Here is a 19967-nt window from a genome sequence, read left to right as displayed (position 1 = left end):
ATCTGGTATGTTAAGAGCAGTCTGCATTTTTGTTTACTTACTAGGTAATCTGCTTTGATCTGTTTGCAATCACTTATAATCATGTAAAATTAGGGCGGTCAATTAATCGCAATTAACTCGCGATTAACTCAAATTAATCACTATTAATGGCACTTATAAGAATAGAATACCAATTGAAATTTATTAAATATTTTTGGATGTTTTTCTACATTTTCAATATTGATTTCAATTACAACACAGAATACAAAGTGCACAGTGCTCACGTTATATTATTTTTGATTGTAAATATATGCATTGTAAAAACGATAAACAAAAGAAATAGTATTTTTCAATTCATCTCATTCACGTACTGAAGTGCAATCTCTTTTATCGTGAAAGTGTTACTTACAAATGCAGATTTTTTTTGGTTACATAACTACACTCAAAAACAAAACAGTGTAAAACTTTACAGCCTACAAGTCCACTCAGTCCTACTTTTTATTCTACTAATCGGTAAGACAAACAAGTTTGTTTACCTTGACAGGAGATACTGCTGCTTGCTTCTTACTTACAATGTCATCTAAAAGTGAGAACAGGCTTTCGCATGGCATTTTTCTAGCTGGCGTTGCAAGGTATTTACATGCCAGATATGCTAAACATTTGCATGCCCCTTCATGCTTTGGCCACCATTCCAGAGGACATGGTTCCATGCAGATGACGCTCATTTAAAAAAATATGCATCAATTAAATTTGTGACTGTACTCCTTGTGGAGGAAACTGTATATCTCCTGCTCTGTTTTACCCGCATTCTGCATATATTTCATGTTATAACAGTCTCGGATGATGACCCAGCACATGTTGTCCGTTTTAAGAACACTTTCACTGCAGATTTGACAAAACATAAAGAAGGTACCAATGTGATTTCTAAAGATAGCTAAAGCACTTGACACAAGTTTTAAACATATGAAGGGCCTTTCAAAATCTGAGAGGGATGAGCTGTGGAGCATGCTTTTAGAAGTCTTAAAAGAGCAACACTGATGTGGAAACTACAGAACCTAAACCACCAAAAAAGAAATTAACCTTCTGCTGGTGGCATCTGACTCAGATGATGAAAATGAACATGCATCAGTCCGCACTGCTTTGGATCCTTATCAAGCAGAACCCATCATCAGCATGGAAGCATGTCCTCTGGAATGGGGGATGAAGCATGAAGAGACATATAAGTCTTTAGGTTTCAGAGTAACAGCCGTGTTAGTCTGTATTCGCAGAAAGAAAAGGAGTACTTGTGGCACCTTAGAGACTAACCAATTTATTTGAGCATAAGCTTTTGTAAGCTACAGCTCACTTCATCGGATGCATAAGATGAAGTGAGCTGTAGCTCACGAAAGCTTATGCTCAGATAAATTGGTTAGTCTCTAAGGTGCCACAAGTACTCCTTTTCTTTTTTTCTTTATATAAATCTTTAGCGCATCTGGCACGTAAATATCGTGCAATGCCAGCTACAACAGTGCCAGGTGAACGCCTGTTCTCACTTTCAGGTGACATTGTAAGTAAGAAGCAGGCAGCAGTATCTCCCGTCAATGTAAACAAACTTGTTTGTCTTACCAATTAGCAGAATAAGAAGTGGGACTGAGAGGACTTTTAGGGTCTAAAGTTTTACATTGTTTTATTTTTGAATGCAGTCTTTTTTTACATAATTCTACATTTGTAAGTTCAACTTTCATGATAAAGCGATTGCGCTACAGTACTTGTGAATTGAAAAATATATATTTTTGGTTTTTTACAGTGCAAATATTTGTAATAAAAAATAAATATAAAGTGAGCACTGTATAGTTTGTATTCTGTGTTGTAAGTGAAATTAATATATTCTAAAATGTAGTAAACATCCAAAATATTTAAAATAAATGGTATTCAATTTTTTTAATCGTGTGATTTAGCGCGACTAATTTTTTTTTATCACTTGACAGCCCAACTTAATAAACTTATTTTATGTTTTAATCCAAACCAGTGTGCATTTGACTAAGGTGTCTGGAGATAATCTCATCTTGGTTACCACAAGTGTGCATGGTCCTCTTCACATTGAGGGAGAGGCTGACCGGGTTAAACCCATATACTGGCCACACTGGACCAAGTAGGATGCTTGGTACTGCTCTGGGGTCCTAAACTGGGAGGCTGGTGGTTAGACAGCCTGCATGTAACTGCAGCTGCGTGTGTCCTTACAAGTGTGAATGCTCATGAAAGTGCAAGCTTGGAAGGCTTTGCAGCTTGTCACAGCAGCACAGTGTGAGAGGGAGCCCAGGCTGGTGGGTCAGAGGGCTCAGTGGTACTCCAGATCCAGGTGGCACACTGTGGGAAACCTGTCACATAGAGATTTCAAGTTTATTTATTTTCAGCTATGACACTAGATATACCAATATGTCTCTGATTACAGCCAGAACCCTGCTGTGATGGTGTGGTCTGTAAATACATTTGAAGATATTAAGGTATCTAGAGTTCTCAGGTGAGCTGCAGGGATACACTTACCTCTCTCTCCTGGTCTTTTCTAACTTGTCTTTCAAGATCATGATCTCTTTCTTGAGGGCAAGCTGTTGGCTCTCTGCATCCCGCAGTTCTTTCTTCAGGGATTTGATTTCATTAGCATGTATTATTTCTCGTTTGGATAGTTCCTCTTCATAGAAAACACTCTTCTTTTCCAACTCAGCCTTTAATTTGGTGATCTCTTGCTGATGTTCTGTGCTGCTCACCCCTGGTGAGCGACCAACTTGCTTTTGCTGTAAAAGGAACATCTCAAAATTAGTTTTCTTGCACTACAGATCACCGCAAACATATGCTTAATAATAACTCAATCTTGATATACATTGTCATGTTTATAGAAGGCACACTGAGAGAGTATAATTTATACCATAGACTACAGTTAAATATACACATTTATCTCAACTGCATAAAAGTCAGTGTCAAAGTAGAGTCAGGACTGATACTCCTCTCTTTACCAGTGAGCTACTCACTTAAATACAGCATAATTATCAGGTCCTTGTATAATGTGGTTATACTGCCATTTTAATGCAAAAGGCCACATTCTGGCATTCATATATATGCAATCAGAAAAAGATCACAGGGTTCAATTCTTGTATATCGCAGTCCTGGTTCCCCCTAAATCTTTTGAGTTCACATATCTGGAAGGTTTACAGCATGAAGTTCAGTGACATTATGGAGTAGGAGGGTTAGGGTCCTGGGTACAGAGTCCACATATTTTAGTATGTCCTTCTCTGAATCCCGACACACAAGCGCCCTCACTTGAATTCCTAGAACGAGCAATTTGTGGAGGCAGTGCAGAAACTCCAATGCTGGTCAGAGTACTGATGCTAAGTACCATTTTGATTGCATCATTTTGTACCCTTGAGTCAGGAAAAGCAAAAAGCACCAGAACATGGCCCAGCATATTTCATTTATCATTTCTATCACAGCATAAAAGCTAAACAGCTAGTACTACTTCATTCTATGTCAGTTTGAGTGCTGGAGAGCTGTTTGGCAAGATATTCTGCTACCTGAATGCTCCTTAAATATTGTTTAACTTAGTTTCGAATGCAAGAGGTTAGTCCTGCACCCATTGAAGTCAAGGGAAGTTTTGCCATTGATTAGTGTGGCAGCAAGATCAGGCTCAAAATCAGGTGTGTCTTATGTGACTGGCACTATTAATAATCTTCTGCTATTTTACATTAAAACCCAACACTCATTTTTAGCACAAGAGTTCTTTTTAAAATAAAAACATGTACTAATTCTCTTTTAAAACCCCCTGAAAACTGTTTTTCTTATTTTTAAATATATAAAAAAATATTTAATAAAGCAAAACTGGGCTTCAGGAAGTGCAATTATACTAGAGACCTGTTATTTAGGGTGACTGAAACTGGCCTATGCACCTGAAGTGTTTGGGTACCTGGTTATAACCACACTTTGTATCATGCACTATTACAATATTCTCAGTTAGAATCAATCAGTTTGCCTTTTGTATCTTTACTTCTGCTGATGCTTAAACAGAACTTGCTAGCTGCTTTCTGTGCAAGAAAGTCCAGATGATTTGAATACAAGGACTGCTGGAGACCTCCTCAAGAAAAAATGAGCTTTGCAACTAGTGTCAGCATGGGAATACAGAATCCATGAGCTGTGCAGTTCCAGTTTATAGCATCACAAGATTTTATCTAACTCAGCCACAGCAAAACAAAAATGATTTATTGTGATGTTCTAGCTAAATGGGGACACTCAGGAAAGTTAATCTGAATTCACAAAATATGTTCATTTAAAGTTGATTAGTTAAACAGCATTAAACCCCTGTATCGTCACTCTTACTCAGAATTAAAGTGGCCTTAATTTGGTTTTGATTAATTCATTTGTCAAATTCTCACTTCTAGTTATTTCAGAGTAACGTTCCTGGATATCCCTGTGTAGACAAGCCTTATGGGTGAAATCGTGCCCTTAGCACGTGGAGTTTGTCTGGGGAATGGGAAAGTGGTCCTGCTTAAACATGGCTCAGGGTAGTCTGAGAGAAAGTGGGGAGACACTGCCAGGCAAAAGTCAATAACCATTTAACTGCTTTGGTGCTGCCTAACATGCTAATTTAGCTTCAGGGCAGCTGCACACAGATATGGCAGGTAACATGCTCCTCCATTGCAACCTCATGTACCAGGTACATAAAATTTTTTTACTGTAATTTCAGTGATATACTGGAGCACCAAAACAACACTGGACCCACAGCACAGATGCTGTTGTGAAAGACAAAGTGGAGTGTGAACAATTATGTAGGTAAGCAGAGTCTGAATGAGCTCTCCCCTGACATCTAGTAATGAGCTGTGGAAGAGGACTTCAGGAGCTGATCTCATTTGCATGAGAACACCCACCTTGCCTAGTGCTCAGCATGATAGGATTGCTTGCCCAAATGGTCATTTTTGGCTGGTATTGAATTCTCAGTCTTCTTGTTATTGGGGCAGGAGTAATAAAGGGCTGTTATCCTTGTGTGAATTCAGGGCAGTGGAACTGTACTTGGCATTTTTTGATTGAGGGACTCACCCTCAACTAACGGCACTCGCTAGGCAGGGGGAAATGGGTTCCAAAGCCCAGTGAGTTGAGAGTGGGTGGGGACAGGTACTTGTACTTGGTGGTATGGGCCTTGCCTAAGGGTCCCAGACACCGTCTGACCCTTCCTCTCTCCCCTGTGTAATAACAGTGCTAATTTAGACTCAATTGAGAGTCTTGTTACACACAGCAGAGCTGAAATCACTGATACTCATAGACTCAGACTTTAAGGTCAGAAGGGACAATTATGATCATCTAGTCTGGCCTCCTGCACAACGAAGGCCACAGAATCTCACCCACCCACTCCTGCGATAAACCTCTAACCTGTGTCTGAGCTACTGAAGTCCTCAAATCATGGTTTAAAGACTTCAAGGTGCAGAGAATCCTCCAGCAAGTGATCTGTGCCTCATGCTGCAGGGGAAGGCGAAAACCCCCCAGGGCCTCTGCCAATCTGCCCTGGAGGAAAATTCCTTTCTGACCCCAAATATGGCGATCAGCTGAACCCTGAGCATGTTGGCAAGACTCACCAGCCAGATACCCAGGAAAGAATTCTCTGTAGTAACTCAGATCCCACCCCATCTAACATCCCATCACAGGCCGTTGGGTCTATTTACCACTAATAGTCAAAGATCAATTGATCGCCAAAATCATTTTATCCCATCATACCATCTCCTCCATAAACTTATCAAGCTTAATCTTGAAGCCAGATAGGTCTTTTGCCCCAACTGCTTCCCTTGAAAGGCTGTTCCAGAACTTCACTCCTCTGATGGTTAGAAACCTTTGTCTAATTTCAAGTCTAAACTTCCTGATGGCCAGTTTCTATCCATTTGTTCTTGTGTCCACATTGGTACTGAGCTTAAATAATTCCTCTCCCTCCCTGGTATTTATCCCTCTGATATATTTATAGAGAGCAATCATATCTCCCCTCTGCCTTCTTTTGATTAGGCTAAACAAGCCAAGCTCCTTGAGTCTCCTTTCATAAGACAGGTTTTCCATTTCTCGGATCATCCTAGTAGCCCTTCTCTGTACCTGTTCCAGTTTGAATTCATCCTTCTTAAACATGGGAGACCAGAACTGCACACCATATTCCAGATGAGGTCTTGCCAATGCCTTGTATAACGGTACTAACACCTCCTTATCTTTACTGGAAATACTTCGCCTGATGCATCCCAAAACCGCATTAGCTTTTTTCATGGTCATATCGCATTGGCAGCTCATAGTCATCCTCTGATCAACCAATACTCCAAGGTCCTTCTCCTCCTCTGTTATTTCCAACTGATGCGTCCCCAGTTTATAACTAAAAATCTTGTTATTAATCCCTAAATGCATGATCTTACACTTCTCACTATTAAATTTCATCCTATTACTATTACTCCAGTTTACAAGGTCATCCAAATCTTCCTGTATGATATCCCGGTCCTTCTCCGAATTGGCAATACCTCCCAGCTTTGTGTCATCCGCAAACTTTATTAGCACACTCCCACTTTTTGTGCCAAGGTCAGTAATAAAAAGATTAAATAAGACTGGTCCCAAAACCGATCACTGAGGAACTCCCCTGGTAACCTCCCTTCAGCCTGACAGTTCACCTTTCAGTATGGCCTGCTGTAGTCTCCCCTTTAACCAGTTCCTTATCCACCTTTCAATTTTCATATGGATCCCCATCTTTTCCAATTTAACTAATAATTCCCCATGTGGCACCATATCAAACGCCTTACTAAAATCAAGGTAAATTAGATTCACTGCGTTTCCTTTGTCTAAAAAATCTGTTACTTTCTCAAAGAAGGAGATTGGGTTGGTTTGGCATGATCTACCTTTTGTAAAACCATGTTGTATTTTGTCCCAATTACCACTGACATCAATGTCCTTAACTACTTTCTCCTTCAAAATTTTTTCCAAGACCTTGCATACTACAGATGTCAAACTAACAGGCCTGTAGTTACCCGGATCACTTTTTTTCCTTTCTTAAAAATAGGAACTATGTTAGCAATTCTCCAGTCATATGGTACAACCCTTGAGTTTACAGATTCATTAACAATTCTTGCTAATGGGTTTGCAATTTCATGTGCCAGTTCCTTTAATATTCTCGGATGAAGATTATCTGGGCCTCCCAATTTAGTCCCATTACGCTGTTCAAGTTTGGCTTCTACCTCGGATATGGTAATATCTACCTTCATATCCTCATTCCCATTTGTCATGCTACCATTATCCCTAAGCTCCTCATTAGCCACATTAAAGACTGAGGCAAAGTATTTGTTTAGATATTGGGCCATGCCTAGATTATCCTTAACCTCCACTCCATCCTCAGTGTTTAGCAGTCCCACCTCTTCTTTCCTTTTTTTCTTCTTATTTATATGGCTATAGAACCTTTTACTATTGGTTTTAATTCCCTTTGCAAGGTTCAACTCTACATGGCTTTCGGCCTTTCTCACTTTATCCCTACATGTTCTGAACTCAATAAGGTAGCTTTCCTTGCTGATCCCTCCCATCTTCCACTCCTTGTAGGCTTTCTGCTTTTTCTTAATCACCTCTCTGAGATGCTTGCTCATCCAGCTTGGTCTACAACTCCTGCCTATGAATTTTTTCCCCTTTCTTGGGATGCAGGCTTCTGATAGCTTCTGCAACTTCGACTTGAATTAATCCCAGGCCTCCTCTGCCTTTAGATCCACAAGTGCTTCAGTCCAATCCACTTCCCTAACCAATTTCCTTATTTTTTTAAAGTTAGCCCTTTTGAAATCAAAAACCCTAGTCGCAAATTTTTTTTTTATCCTTCCGTTCAGTTTGAACTGAATTAGCTCACGATCACTCGAGCCAAGGTTGTCCCCTACAACCATTTCTTCTAGGAGGTCCTCACTACTCACCAAAACCAAATCTAAAATGGCATCCCCTCTTGTTTGTTCAGCAACCACTTGATGAAGGAATCCATCAGCTATCGCATCCAGGAAAATCTGAGCCCTATTATTACTACTAGCCCTTGTCCTCCAGTCTATATCTGGGAAGTTAAAGTCTCCCACGATCACGCAGATCCCATTAATATTTACTTCATTAAAAACATTAAAGAGGTCTCTATCCATATTCAAATTAGATCCCAGAGGTCGATAGCACACCCCAAACACTATGCCAGGGGAGGCTCTAGTAACTTTCTTCCCCAGTGTGATTTTTGCCCAGTATTAAACCTGCTCTGGGACAGTGTCTCTGATGCAAGAGACTACCCAGTGTGCATCAGCAGCGAGGCTCTCCCACTAACAGCTGAAATCACTGAGCATTGTGTTAAGTGGGGGACCCTGAAGACATCTAGGCGTGCCCAGCAGGGTGGCTGGCGAAGAGGCGTGGCAAGGGGCCAGCAGGGCAGCTGGTGGAGAATGCCAGAGCAAAGCCCCGCAGAGAGCGGCGGCAAGTGAGTGCCTGAGCAGCAGAGTGCATGACGTGCCTCCTTACACTCCCCCCTTCCACCCAAGGTAGGAAGCGAACTCTGCAGATGCACCTCTGAACTCTGGGTCTGCACTGTCCAAGGTGGTGAGTGTGGTGCAGAGAAGGGACGGGCACATTAAAGGGACCTTTGGGTTGCTGGACTTAAGAAACTGAGGGGAAATGGATACTGCCCAACTTACTTGGTGGTGGATTTTTTTTGCTCATGGTTTATGTTTATAAACCCTGCTTGCGGTGTTTTCCCAAATTAATGCCGCAGTATTTCCCTCCTTTTATTAAATGCTTTTTTTTGCGACACTCAGACTCTGCTTGCGAGAGGGGAAGTATTGCCTCTTAGAGGTGCCCAAGGGGTGGTGAGTAATTGTCACTATGTGAGGCTTGAGCTGGATTTGTGTTGTATTGTTGAAAAGGAACCCCTAGAAACTGAACCCGGCCCTTGTTGCTGCCAATTCTGACTGGCAGAAGGGTTACATGTATTTTTCAAAAGCTTAAAATTAAACTACAGCTCATCAGTGAAATAAGTAAATAGAAAATAAATTTGGGGCTGGCCTGAGCTTGAGCTCTAGCTATGTATGTGTAACTATTTTTATATACATTTTTTTGACTGCACAAATGATGTAACTGTGATGTATCCATCTGAGGAATAAATCTACTGCATTTGCACATAGATGTTTAGAGGCCATGTTTGAGAATCTGAAACAGTTTCCATCTCTCAACTAAGGCAAATAATACTTCCTTATTCCATCAAGATGTTGTGAAGCCAACAGATTCAAAATGTTACCAATATTATTAGCTATGTTACAAAATGTATTCAAGTATAAGGACACTATGGTGTCTCTGATTGCAACTCGATAATTAAGACTGCATTGAGTCTTGTACTTAAGCATAGGGAATGTCACAAAAACTGCAGTATTGTTAAGTAGGAACAGTGGCAAAACTGTAAAGATTTAAAGATGATCACGTAATGTCAGGGTCCCTTTCCTTTATTTTTAAACACTGTGTTCAGTTCAGATAATCTCAGATTTTCTGCTTGGCTTCAGAGAGATTAGCCGTTAGTGACACTGCTATAGTTTGCTTGGTTTGTTTCAGGGCATGTATATCCCTTTGTAGATGAATCATCACCATCATCTGTGGTGAGAAAAAAAAAATCAAGGATCTTATCAGACTTAGTTATGTCAAGAATCCAAACTTGTGATACAAAGTGTTTTAAACAAGCTATTTAAAGGTTTTATGGTTATAAGAGGCTGGCTGATACAACTTGATAGGGAAGATGAAATAAATACATTTAAGTTGAATAGGTATACATACAATTTTTGTTTATATTATTATTTTGCTTAATTTAATAATCTGTTGTTGCTCAGGTAGGCAACAAAAGGGGCATGGGGCTGGGAATTTCAGTATAAATACAGTCTAAATATTTAACATGCCTAGTTTATTTATTTTAAATTTGTTTACAATGTTTCCATCCAAAAGGTCTGGGAATATGCACAAACATATTAATAAAAAATTCATGCAACGCGCAAATGGGACTAATGTCCAAAAACGTCAGTCTCCCAACTCAGACTCTCACACCACATCCTTCTGTTCACTTAACCCTTCCTTTCCCCTCCCCATCCCAGAAAAATAACTTGGGATAATAGAGATAGTTTGAAACTCTGTTGAGCTTACTTTAACATACAAAAACCACAAAAATTATTCAGCAATATAATAAATGCAAATAAATATTTGCATTTAAGTTTAGTGCAATAAACAGGAAGTGGAAGACCCTATAACATGTATATAGAAATACACTGATAATAATAGTGGCAATACAATTAAATAATTTGGAAATCAAGAAATGCTTCTTGAATACTATTTAAAGAAAGTTACATTTGCCCTTTGATGGGAATACATCTGTCTTACTATGTTACTTATATTGCTACTATTTTCAACAATAAATTTTTGTTATGATTACAAAAACAAATAAAAATGGTAACATATTTCTGCATGTATCTTCTCTCTACATGTCAGCAACGTCATTATCTGCTCAGTTCACTAACACAAATGAGTTTTCATTACTCTCAGCACTACAGAACCCACAGAGGTGTTAAAGAGTAAACTATGTCTTATACGGCCTCATGCCTCATCCACAATTGCCATCTAAATTCTGATGCCAGACTCTTTATTGCTGATGAAGATATATGAAGCAGAAGGAACACAGCTTCATTTCCAGCTGGTAGGCTGGATTTGCAGCACTAGCAGCTTTATGAATCCTGTGTTTGGGACAAACTGATTCTTTTAAGGCCTAAGTTCTGTATTCTACTTCGGGAAGGAAGGCAAAATTAATCCAATAGAACCTCAGCATTACAAACACCTCAGGAACGGAGGTTGTTCGTAACTCTGAAATGTCTGTAATTCTGAACAAAACATCATGGTTTGTTCTTTCAAAAGTTTACAACTGAACATTGACTTGATACAGCTTTGAAACTTTACTATGAAGAAGAAAATGCTGCTTTCCCTTTATTTTTTTAGTAGTTTACATTTGACACAATACTGTACTGTATTTGCTTTTTTTTTTTATTTTGGGTCTCTGCTGCTGCTTGATTGCATACTTCCGGTTCCAAATGAGGTGTGTGGTTGACTGGTCAGTTCATAACTCTGGTGTTCATAACTCTGAAGTTCTACTGTAAATATGCGCAAAAGAGTTTGTGAACGGTCTTGTGGATGCTAAGGGTCCCACAGAAATCAAAGGCAAAACTATTATTCATAGATTTTAAACCAAAAAGGACCTTTATGATCATCTAGTCTGATCTGCCTAACACAGGCCATAGAATTTCATGCAGCAATTCCTGTATCAAGCCCATAACTTCACAGGGAACTACTGCATATGTTTTGGGAAGATGTGCTATCTTGATTTGAAGAGTTAAAGTGATGAAGACTCCACCACATCCTTGATAAAATGTTCCAGTGGTTAATTACCTTACTGACTTAGATAAGAACATGGTTTTTCCCTAAATGCACACTTACCTTCATATGGAAACCAGAAAACCAATTTATTTCTAATCATCAACTCTGAGGCATATATCTTCAGACTGTGGAACATCTACAGAGCATGCTACACAACACCAAACCACGAGAGAACATTTGCGCTTTGAATAAAGTCCCTGATCCTGGAAATACTAACACATGTGAATAATCCCACTGAAATCAGTGGGACTATTTAAATGCATAAAGTTACTCTCTCACTTAAGTATTTGCAGAATTGGGACCTACACCCCCATGCTTGGCTGAGCTATGTAATGATACATTCAAAAATTTTCTTTTACAGGGACATCAGTTATTAGACATTTGGTTCTATTTAGACTTAAATATAATTGAAATATGCAATCATAAAGTAATGTTTAAAACATCTCCATAGAGCTCTAAATGTACTGATTAAGTTTATATGCAACTACTCACTCATGCTGAAAAATCAAACATTACAAAACACTTCTTTGACTTGTAAAGTGAGCAAATAGTTATGAAAGTCATTGATCAGGAATAAATACAGAAAACCCAGGTGTCACTATGATAGAGATGCTCCTCTAAACATAGCTAACATTTAGCATGAAAAGAACGTACTGGTTAATAGTTTGCGATTGTGGGAAGTTTTCGGTTTTCACATAGCCTTTCGTAGAGACAATTTGATACAAATTTGCCTTTAAGTTCAATACAGAGTGAGGTCAAAAATTCACAATACCCTCTTGGTACTGAAAGCAATTTTACAGCTCAAATCCAAGCTGGCTATTAACTTTAAAGGCATTGAACCAAAAAAGACTAACCTTTAGTCCTTCCAATTCACTCTCCAGCTGTTTAGAGTACTGCTCACTTCGCTCACGCAATTTCCTGTCCTTGGATGCCTCAGCAGCTGCAGCTTCAGCATGGACTTCCAGCTAAAAAAAAGGGTAACAAACTCTTTTTTTTTCCCAAAACAAAGTTATATTTTTTGGTGTAAGAATTGAATTTTCAATACAAGAGTGAAAAATTCAAAGCCCTAAAGAGAAATTGGATTTTATATAGGAAGTAACAATCAAATGAATAAAGAGTTAAAAATGTACAGACTACGGCTTGAATATATTTTTAAAAGGCAGTGAAGTAAGCATGAATTATTTGTATGTAAATCCTCCACATATAATTACCTTAAGGGACTCTACAAACTCCTTTTCACTACTTACTTCTTTTTTGAGTCTTTCTGTTCTCCGTAACTCTTGCCTTAAGATTTCCACCTTTTGCATCACCACGTCCATCTCTTCCTCTTTATCTCGGACCTGGCGGGTAAGTTTCTGTTTTTGAGAGTGCAAGTCTGTCAGCCGCTCATTCATCTCTGAGAACTCCTGCATGGCCAGTTTCCGCTGGCTGTGTGCATCTTTTAGCTCTTTGGTTTGGGATTTTAATCTCTCACTAGACTCCATCAGTTCCTACAGTTTAAAAAAAAAGTTATAAACCTATAAAGTATTAGGGCCAAATTCTTCCTTTGGATGTGTGCATGAGGGTTTCACTGAAGTGAACGGGAGTCACATATATGCATCCGAAGATAGAAAACTGGTAACAATATATGACACAGACCAGGAGCTTGCAGTGATAGTTCTTTGTAAAGGTAGTGGGCCAGATTATGATCAGTTGAAGTAGGTGGAATTGCTTCAACTATACCAACTCTAAATTTGGCCATTATGTAGATCTAAAGCAAAGGCTTTCAATACTTTTAAGATCTAATCAAATACATGATCTTTGCCTTAGGTTTCCAGTACCACTTAACCGAAGTAAAAAAAAAAAATAATTGCATCATTAATTTATTTTAGCTGTCAAATAAAAAATGCAGTGTTAAGTGAATGAAAACAAACCCTTTGGAAGTCAACCTCCTCCACACAGCCATTATAACTCCCATAAACTTAGGCTTGGCAGGATTCAATTATCATCACTACACATCAATAAACAATGATTTCACTGTACACTCACAAACCTACAAAAATATTTCCATTTATAATAATCGAAATTTACAGATAGGCCAAGTAACAAAAATGCTGCTTGAGAATTTATTAGAGTTTGATTTAGGGATATTTACTTTGTATAGTTTGACATGTGATGTTGCAACTTGTGTTTTAATGGTTACAAAGCTTTAACTTTTTGAATCTCACCATCTACTGTTGTTAAATAATTATTGTGTGACTGCCTTCCTTGCATGTATGTGAAAATGTAAATCTATAAAAATAAAAAGAAAAGGAGTACTTGTGGCACCTTAGAGACTAACCAATTTATTTGAGCATGAGCTTTCGTTAGCTACAGCTCACTTCATCGGATGCATACCGTGGAAACTGCAGCAGACTTTATATACACACAGAGAATATGAAACAATACCTCCTCCCACCCCACTGTCCTGCTGGTAATAGCTTATCTAAAGTGATCATCAGGTTGGGCCATTTCCAGCACAAATCCAGGTTTTCTCACCCTCCACCCCCCCACACAAATTCACTCTCCTGCTGGTGATAGCCCATCCAAAGTGAGAGAACCTGGATTTGTGCAGGAAATGGCCCAACTTGATTATCATGCACATTGTGTAAAGAGTTGTCACTTTGGATGGGCTATTACCAGCAGGAGAGTGAATTTGTGTGGGGGGGTGGAGGGTGAGAAAACCTGGATTTGTGCTGGAAATGGCCCAACCTGATGATCACTTTAGATAAGCTATTACCAGCAGGACAGTGGGGTGGGAGGAGGTATTGTTTCATATTCTCTGTGTGTATATAAAGTCTGCTGCAGTTTCCACGGTATGCATCCGATGAAGTGAGCTGTAGCTCACGAAAGCTCATGCTCAAATAAATTGGTTAGTCTCTAAGGTGCCACAAGTACTCCTTTTCTTTTTGCGAATACAGACTAACACGGCTGTTACTCTGAAACCTATAAAAATAAAAAAAATCTGCTTAAAATAAACACTGATATTATTGGTTGAAATTCTAAAATAATAAAAATCAAATGCTACTAAGCCTACATATACTACACCATAGTATCGAATGTTGCAGCAAGTAACACCAACACAAGTGAATTATCCCTTTAAAGGGATATGGGCATATAGGGAAGTCTATCTAAATTCTGTGGATAACTCTCCAGGATAGCAACTCAACATGACAGAGTTTAGAATAAACGCTAAGGATAATATACCTCAGCTACTGGGGTAAGACTGAGTCTCCACAACAGTTTGGCTAGATGTCATGAAACAATCAAAGCAGACCAGTGCAGAAGGAGTGAGGAAAAGAGAGCCTGCGTATGCATGCAATAGGGAGTAGAGGAAAAAATAATTTGCAACTTTGCTGGCTACACAAAGTCAAGAGCATTTTCCAAATTTTCTAGCATGTCAAAGGAACCTTAATGCCCAGTATTGTCATGAGGAGAGAGATGGTCTCTCTGGCAGATATGAAGACACACTAAGGGCTTTGTAGGTCAAAACCAACATCTTTAACTTCACTTGGTAAATTAGCACCCAAAGCAGAATCAGGGCACTAATTTAATGTTTTCATGGTGAGAGACCCTGTTTAACGAGCATGTTTTCATATTCTGCATGACATCCTGTTTCCAAGTTGATTTTACGGTATAGCCCCATGTAGAGGTCATTGTGAAAGCATGTATTTATGGTAGCAAGATCTGCATACAAGAGAGAGGATTGCAAGCGCCCGAGCAGATATAGAAAAATAAGGGGACGAGGAGAAGAAATGGCAATGGTGAAAAATATTGATTTTTTTCCTCCCAAATTATTTCTTTAATCCTCAGATGTGCAGATCTTCCTTCTCCCTCCCCAGGAAGTGTCCATATACCACAAAGTCAATGTTTCTTGAATAGCTGGAGCAACATTTCCCACTATGCTTACCAGACTTCAGATTAAATCATTACTCTGTACTTGTTCATCTATGCTTTGCCTACTAGCCTTTATAATTATCACCTTAATCTGAGGCCAAGAAAGGCTTTCTGTGCAGCCAACATAGAAATCACTTCATGGATCTGTTTAAGGTCTGGAATCAATTTGCTAGGAACACCCATATGACAGTATACATAATGCTTTAAGTAATCTCTTTGTGTCAAAAAAGGAAGTCAGAATGCAGAAGGTGAGTGATACATTTGTATCACCTTCTAATTAATTTTACTCTGCAAATGAGATGTTAAGACAACTCTCATTTTAAGAGAAATATAATAAAAGTAAAACTGGCTTTATTGTCTAGAAAGATATCTAACAAAGCACTTTGTACCTTATTAAGATCCTCTCTCTCTTGCTTCAGTGCTCTAATTTGTTTCTCAAAAGCCTTGATTTGTCTAGAAGCATCATCTAATTCTCGTCGGGCAGAACTGGCCTCCTCCAGTTGCTGTTCCAGCTGACCGGAATCTAAAAAGAAAAGGTAATGCTAAATATGTTAAGAGGAAATCATACTTACTATCCATTAGCATAGAGTTTGGATGGCCTAAACTGTTTTCCTTTGCATTCCCTTATGCAGGTAGTATGACAAATATAATCTCAAACTAGGGTTGGTGTTTTCGGGGTCTCTTTAAAATCTATGGTTTTTGATTGCCATGTTTGTTTTTAATGTGATGGAACAGACACAGTTACAACATGTTATAATGTGACATGCCAAATGACATACATTGTCATTTTATTATGTGATATAATATGGCAAATACCACCTCATTTCATAATTTAATACAGCATGACATGACTTTAGCTATTGTACACTAGGATGCAGCACATTACCTGACACATTTCAAATGACACTGTATCCTAACATGTTTTTTCTTCCCCCTTCAAGCAAAAAGCAGCAGCAAAAAAGTGCTGGGTTACTCAAGAGCTAACAAGTCGTCTTCTGTTGTTGATATCCAAATTATTTTCAGATGGTTTTATTTCTAGAGTTGACACCATTTGTGTTTATGTGACCTGCTTTGTTTATTATTACTGTAACTACAGGAAGGCACATATTTCTGAAAATCGTTTATTATAAACTGTTACTCACTTAGAAAACAAAAGTAATTTTCAAAGCATATCCAAATTATGTCAAATATAAGAATACCCAAAAGTTACAACTTCAAAAGCAGAATTGCAGAAAGTATAGTAGACCACTGAGAAGTTTGAGGGGGAAAGGAAAATGCATCATAAGTTAATTCCTGTTCTTTGCTACCTCTTTTCTTAAAAGTGTGTATTTGGATATATACACAACTGTGGGTTAAATCCTGGCCCTATGAAATCAATGGGAGTTTTGCCTTAACATCAATGGGGCCAGGATATCACCCCATAGGCGTGTATCTACATAGTACAAACAGAAAAACATACACACTTTTAATAAAAATCTGAAGACCTTACTTTTACTACATTTTCAGAAGTGCAAGCTTAACAGCCTGGCTCTTAAAGCAATCAAATACAAATACCATATGAATACAAATACACATACGTACACACAATTTTTAAGAGCTGCAAGTTTTGGAACACAAGGATTTTATAGGCAGATGAATAACTATTAACTTTTATCCCTATAAACACACTCTACTGTTTTAATTTGTTGACTCTTATTTTAAAACCTTAAAAGAATGTGCTTAAACTACAGATAGAGCTCAATGCCAGAAATTATTAACTGCCTGTCTCATGTATTCTACTCTGAAGTCACCAGCAGAAGAAAGTTTATATGTAGTTATACTGAGCCAAGATAAATCTCTCTTCTATGCGTGAACTACTTTCTTCCATAGCTTTATTTTCTTTCTTCTATTGCTATCCTTTATATATTTGGCAATATGAAGGATTCCTCAAAGTTTTCTTCTATGTGACTTAGAGAACCATATATATATAACTTTAACCTCAAAAATTGAAAGCATATGTTTGGTTGTCATTTCCTGGAAGACTGGATAGACAAAAATGTCATGATTTACGAAGGTCTCATTGGGGAGAGCCCTGAATCTGACACATTTCTAAATTCATTTTCACTATCTTCAACAGGTGCTCATTATTAGACTAGTCAAGAAAGCAGGTAAAAGACTTGAACCAAAAACTGGTAGCTACATTTTAATGACAAACAATAACTTCATCCAGATGCAGATATCTATGGATATAAAGCAAATATCCGTAGATATGCAGGGCTCTAATTATAGGCTTAATTCATTAGTCATAGGGATGGGCCCAAACTGCAAAATGTGAATCTGAACTTTCTTAAAATTCAGAGGGCCTAGGGTTTGTGTTTAGAGATAAGGGCCAACCAGAATGTTGGCTCTAGCTTCTGGTCTGAACTCCCCCAAAGTTCGGAAGTGTTCAGATATGAGTATTTGGTTTGGGCCCATATCTTCTCAATAGCCAAGTTTTATAATATATATTGTAAAAAGCATATGAAAACACCTACACTGCAACATTCCTGTTCCATCACAAACTTTTATTGGATGGGATCAGATTAGTAAGAACATAAGAAGCAGCCCAGAATGTTCTATAATTCAACAGTTGGACCAGACAAGGCATTCAAGCATACATAGTGGGGAAAAACCATGCCTTGAAAGGGAACAGATTAGGTAACCGTACAGCTCTTTTTTGTCTCTTATTTCTGTAATCATACTCTACTCACAATAAGTTAGACCAACAGTTCTTAACCGGGGACTGGGGCACCCTGAGGGGCCTCAAACAGGTTTCAGGGGTCCGCCAAAATAAACCAGAGAGCAGGGCCGGTGTTAGACTCGCTGGGGCCCAGGGCAGAAAGCTGAAGCCCAAGCCCCGCCGCCAAGTGCTGAAGCTGAAACCCAAACAACTTAGATTTGCAATTGCCCTGCTTGCTATCCCCTAATGCCGACCCTGTCTTTTAATCCACTGGATATGTAGAAAAACAGTTGTTTGTGGCACAGGTGGGTCATGGAATTTTTATAGCATGGTGTGTGGGGTGGGGGAGGCTCAGAAAGAAAAAGATTGAGAACCCCCTAAGTTAGACAGCTGGTTTGCCTCTCTTTTTGTTAATACCTTTAAGTTTTTGCCTGAGCACTTTAAAAATGATTAGTTTCAACCAGAGAGGAGCACATAATGTATGTACAAGTAAATACACACATGGTTACTTAAGTGATGTGCATAATGAAACTGAAAACTATTAATGGATATTGATTTCAATTACAATACAGAACACAAAGTGTATACTGCTCACTTTATATTCATTGTTATTACCGATATTCGCACTATAAAAAAAGTAGTAATATTTTTCAATTCACCTTATATAAAAGTACTGTAATGCAATCTCTTTATCATGAAAGTTGAACTTACAAATGTAAAATTATGTACAAAAAACAACTGCATTCAAAAATAAAACAATGTAAAACTTCAGAGCCTAAAAGTCCACTTCGTCCTACTTCTTGTTCAGCCAAGTTTGTTTACATTTGCAAGAGATAATGCTGCCTCCTTCTTGTTTACAGTGTCACCTGAAAGTGAGAACAGGCATTCCCATGGCACTGTTATAACTGGCATAACAAGATATTTACATGCCAGATGCGCTAAAGATTCATATGTCCCTTCAGGCTTCAACCACCATTCCATGCTCATGACAGATTCTGCTCGATAACTATCTAAAGCAGTGCAAACTGACACATGTTCATTTTCATCATCTGAGTCAGATGCCACCAGCAGAAGGTTGATTTCCTTTTTTGGTGGTTTGGGTTCTGTAGTTTCCGCATTAGTGTTGCTCTTTTAAGACTTCTAAAAGCATGCTCCACAACTCGTCCCTTCAGATTTTGGAAGGCACTTCATATATTTGAAACTTGGGTCGAGTGCTGTAGCTATCTTTAGAAATCTCACATTGGTACCTTCTTTGTGTTTTGTCAAATCTGCAGTGAAAATGTTCTTAAAATGAACAACATATGCTGGGTCATCGTCTGAGACCGCTATAACATGAAATATAAGGCAGAATGCAGGTAAAACAGAGCAGGAGACGTACAATTTTTCCCCAAGGAGTTCAGTCACAAATTTAATTAACACATTACTTTTTTAACGAGCGTCATCAGCATGGAAGTATGTCCTCTGGAATGGCAGCATTATCTCCCATAACTTGTTTATCTGAGCGATTTGCTGAACAAGTAGAAGGACTGAGTGGACTTGTAAGCTCCTCAGTTTTACATTGTTTTATTTTTGAGTGCAGTTATGTAACAATAAAAAACTACATTTGTAAGTTGCATTTTCACAATAAAGAGATTGCACTAGGGTACTTGTATGAGGTGTACTGAAAAATACTATTTCTTTGGTTTATCATTTTTACAGTGCAGATATTTGTATTCATAAATAATAATATAAAGTAAGCAGTGTACACTTTGTATTGTGTTGTAATTGAAAACAATATATTTGAAAATGTAGAAAAACATGCAAAAATATTCAATGCATTTCAATTGGTATTCTATTGTTTAATAGTGTGATTAAAGCTGCAATTAATTGTGATGAATTTTTTTAATTGCAATTAATTTTTTCTGGGTTAATGAGTTAACTACAATTAATTGACCGC

The 19967-nt window shown here is 38.3% G+C and overlaps 1 protein-coding gene across 7 annotated transcripts in view; it reads right to left on the bottom strand.

Moving 5' to 3' along the window:
• The window catches only part of CDC42BPA (CDC42 binding protein kinase alpha), a 327653-nt gene that overhangs the window by 95626 nt on the left and 212060 nt on the right, over window positions 1-19967 (bottom strand). For all 7 annotated transcript variants that reach the window (XM_048843358.2, XM_048843360.2, XM_048843359.2 and 4 more), the window contains exons 12-15: window positions 15723-15856; window positions 12666-12908; window positions 12273-12383; window positions 2503-2750 (exon numbers count right to left, since the gene is read on the bottom strand). In XM_048843358.2, coding sequence (XP_048699315.1) covers window positions 2503-2750; window positions 12273-12383; window positions 12666-12908; window positions 15723-15856 — 736 coding nt within the window. The remainder of the gene's footprint in view (window positions 1-2502; window positions 2751-12272; window positions 12384-12665; window positions 12909-15722; window positions 15857-19967) is intronic.

Source organism: Caretta caretta, chromosome 3, assembly GCF_965140235.1.
Source record: "Caretta caretta isolate rCarCar2 chromosome 3, rCarCar1.hap1, whole genome shotgun sequence".
Classification (NCBI taxonomy): Eukaryota; Metazoa; Chordata; order Testudines; family Cheloniidae; genus Caretta; species Caretta caretta.
The sequence above is the reverse complement of the archived record's forward strand: the minus strand, read 5'-3'. Positions and strand labels throughout refer to the sequence as shown.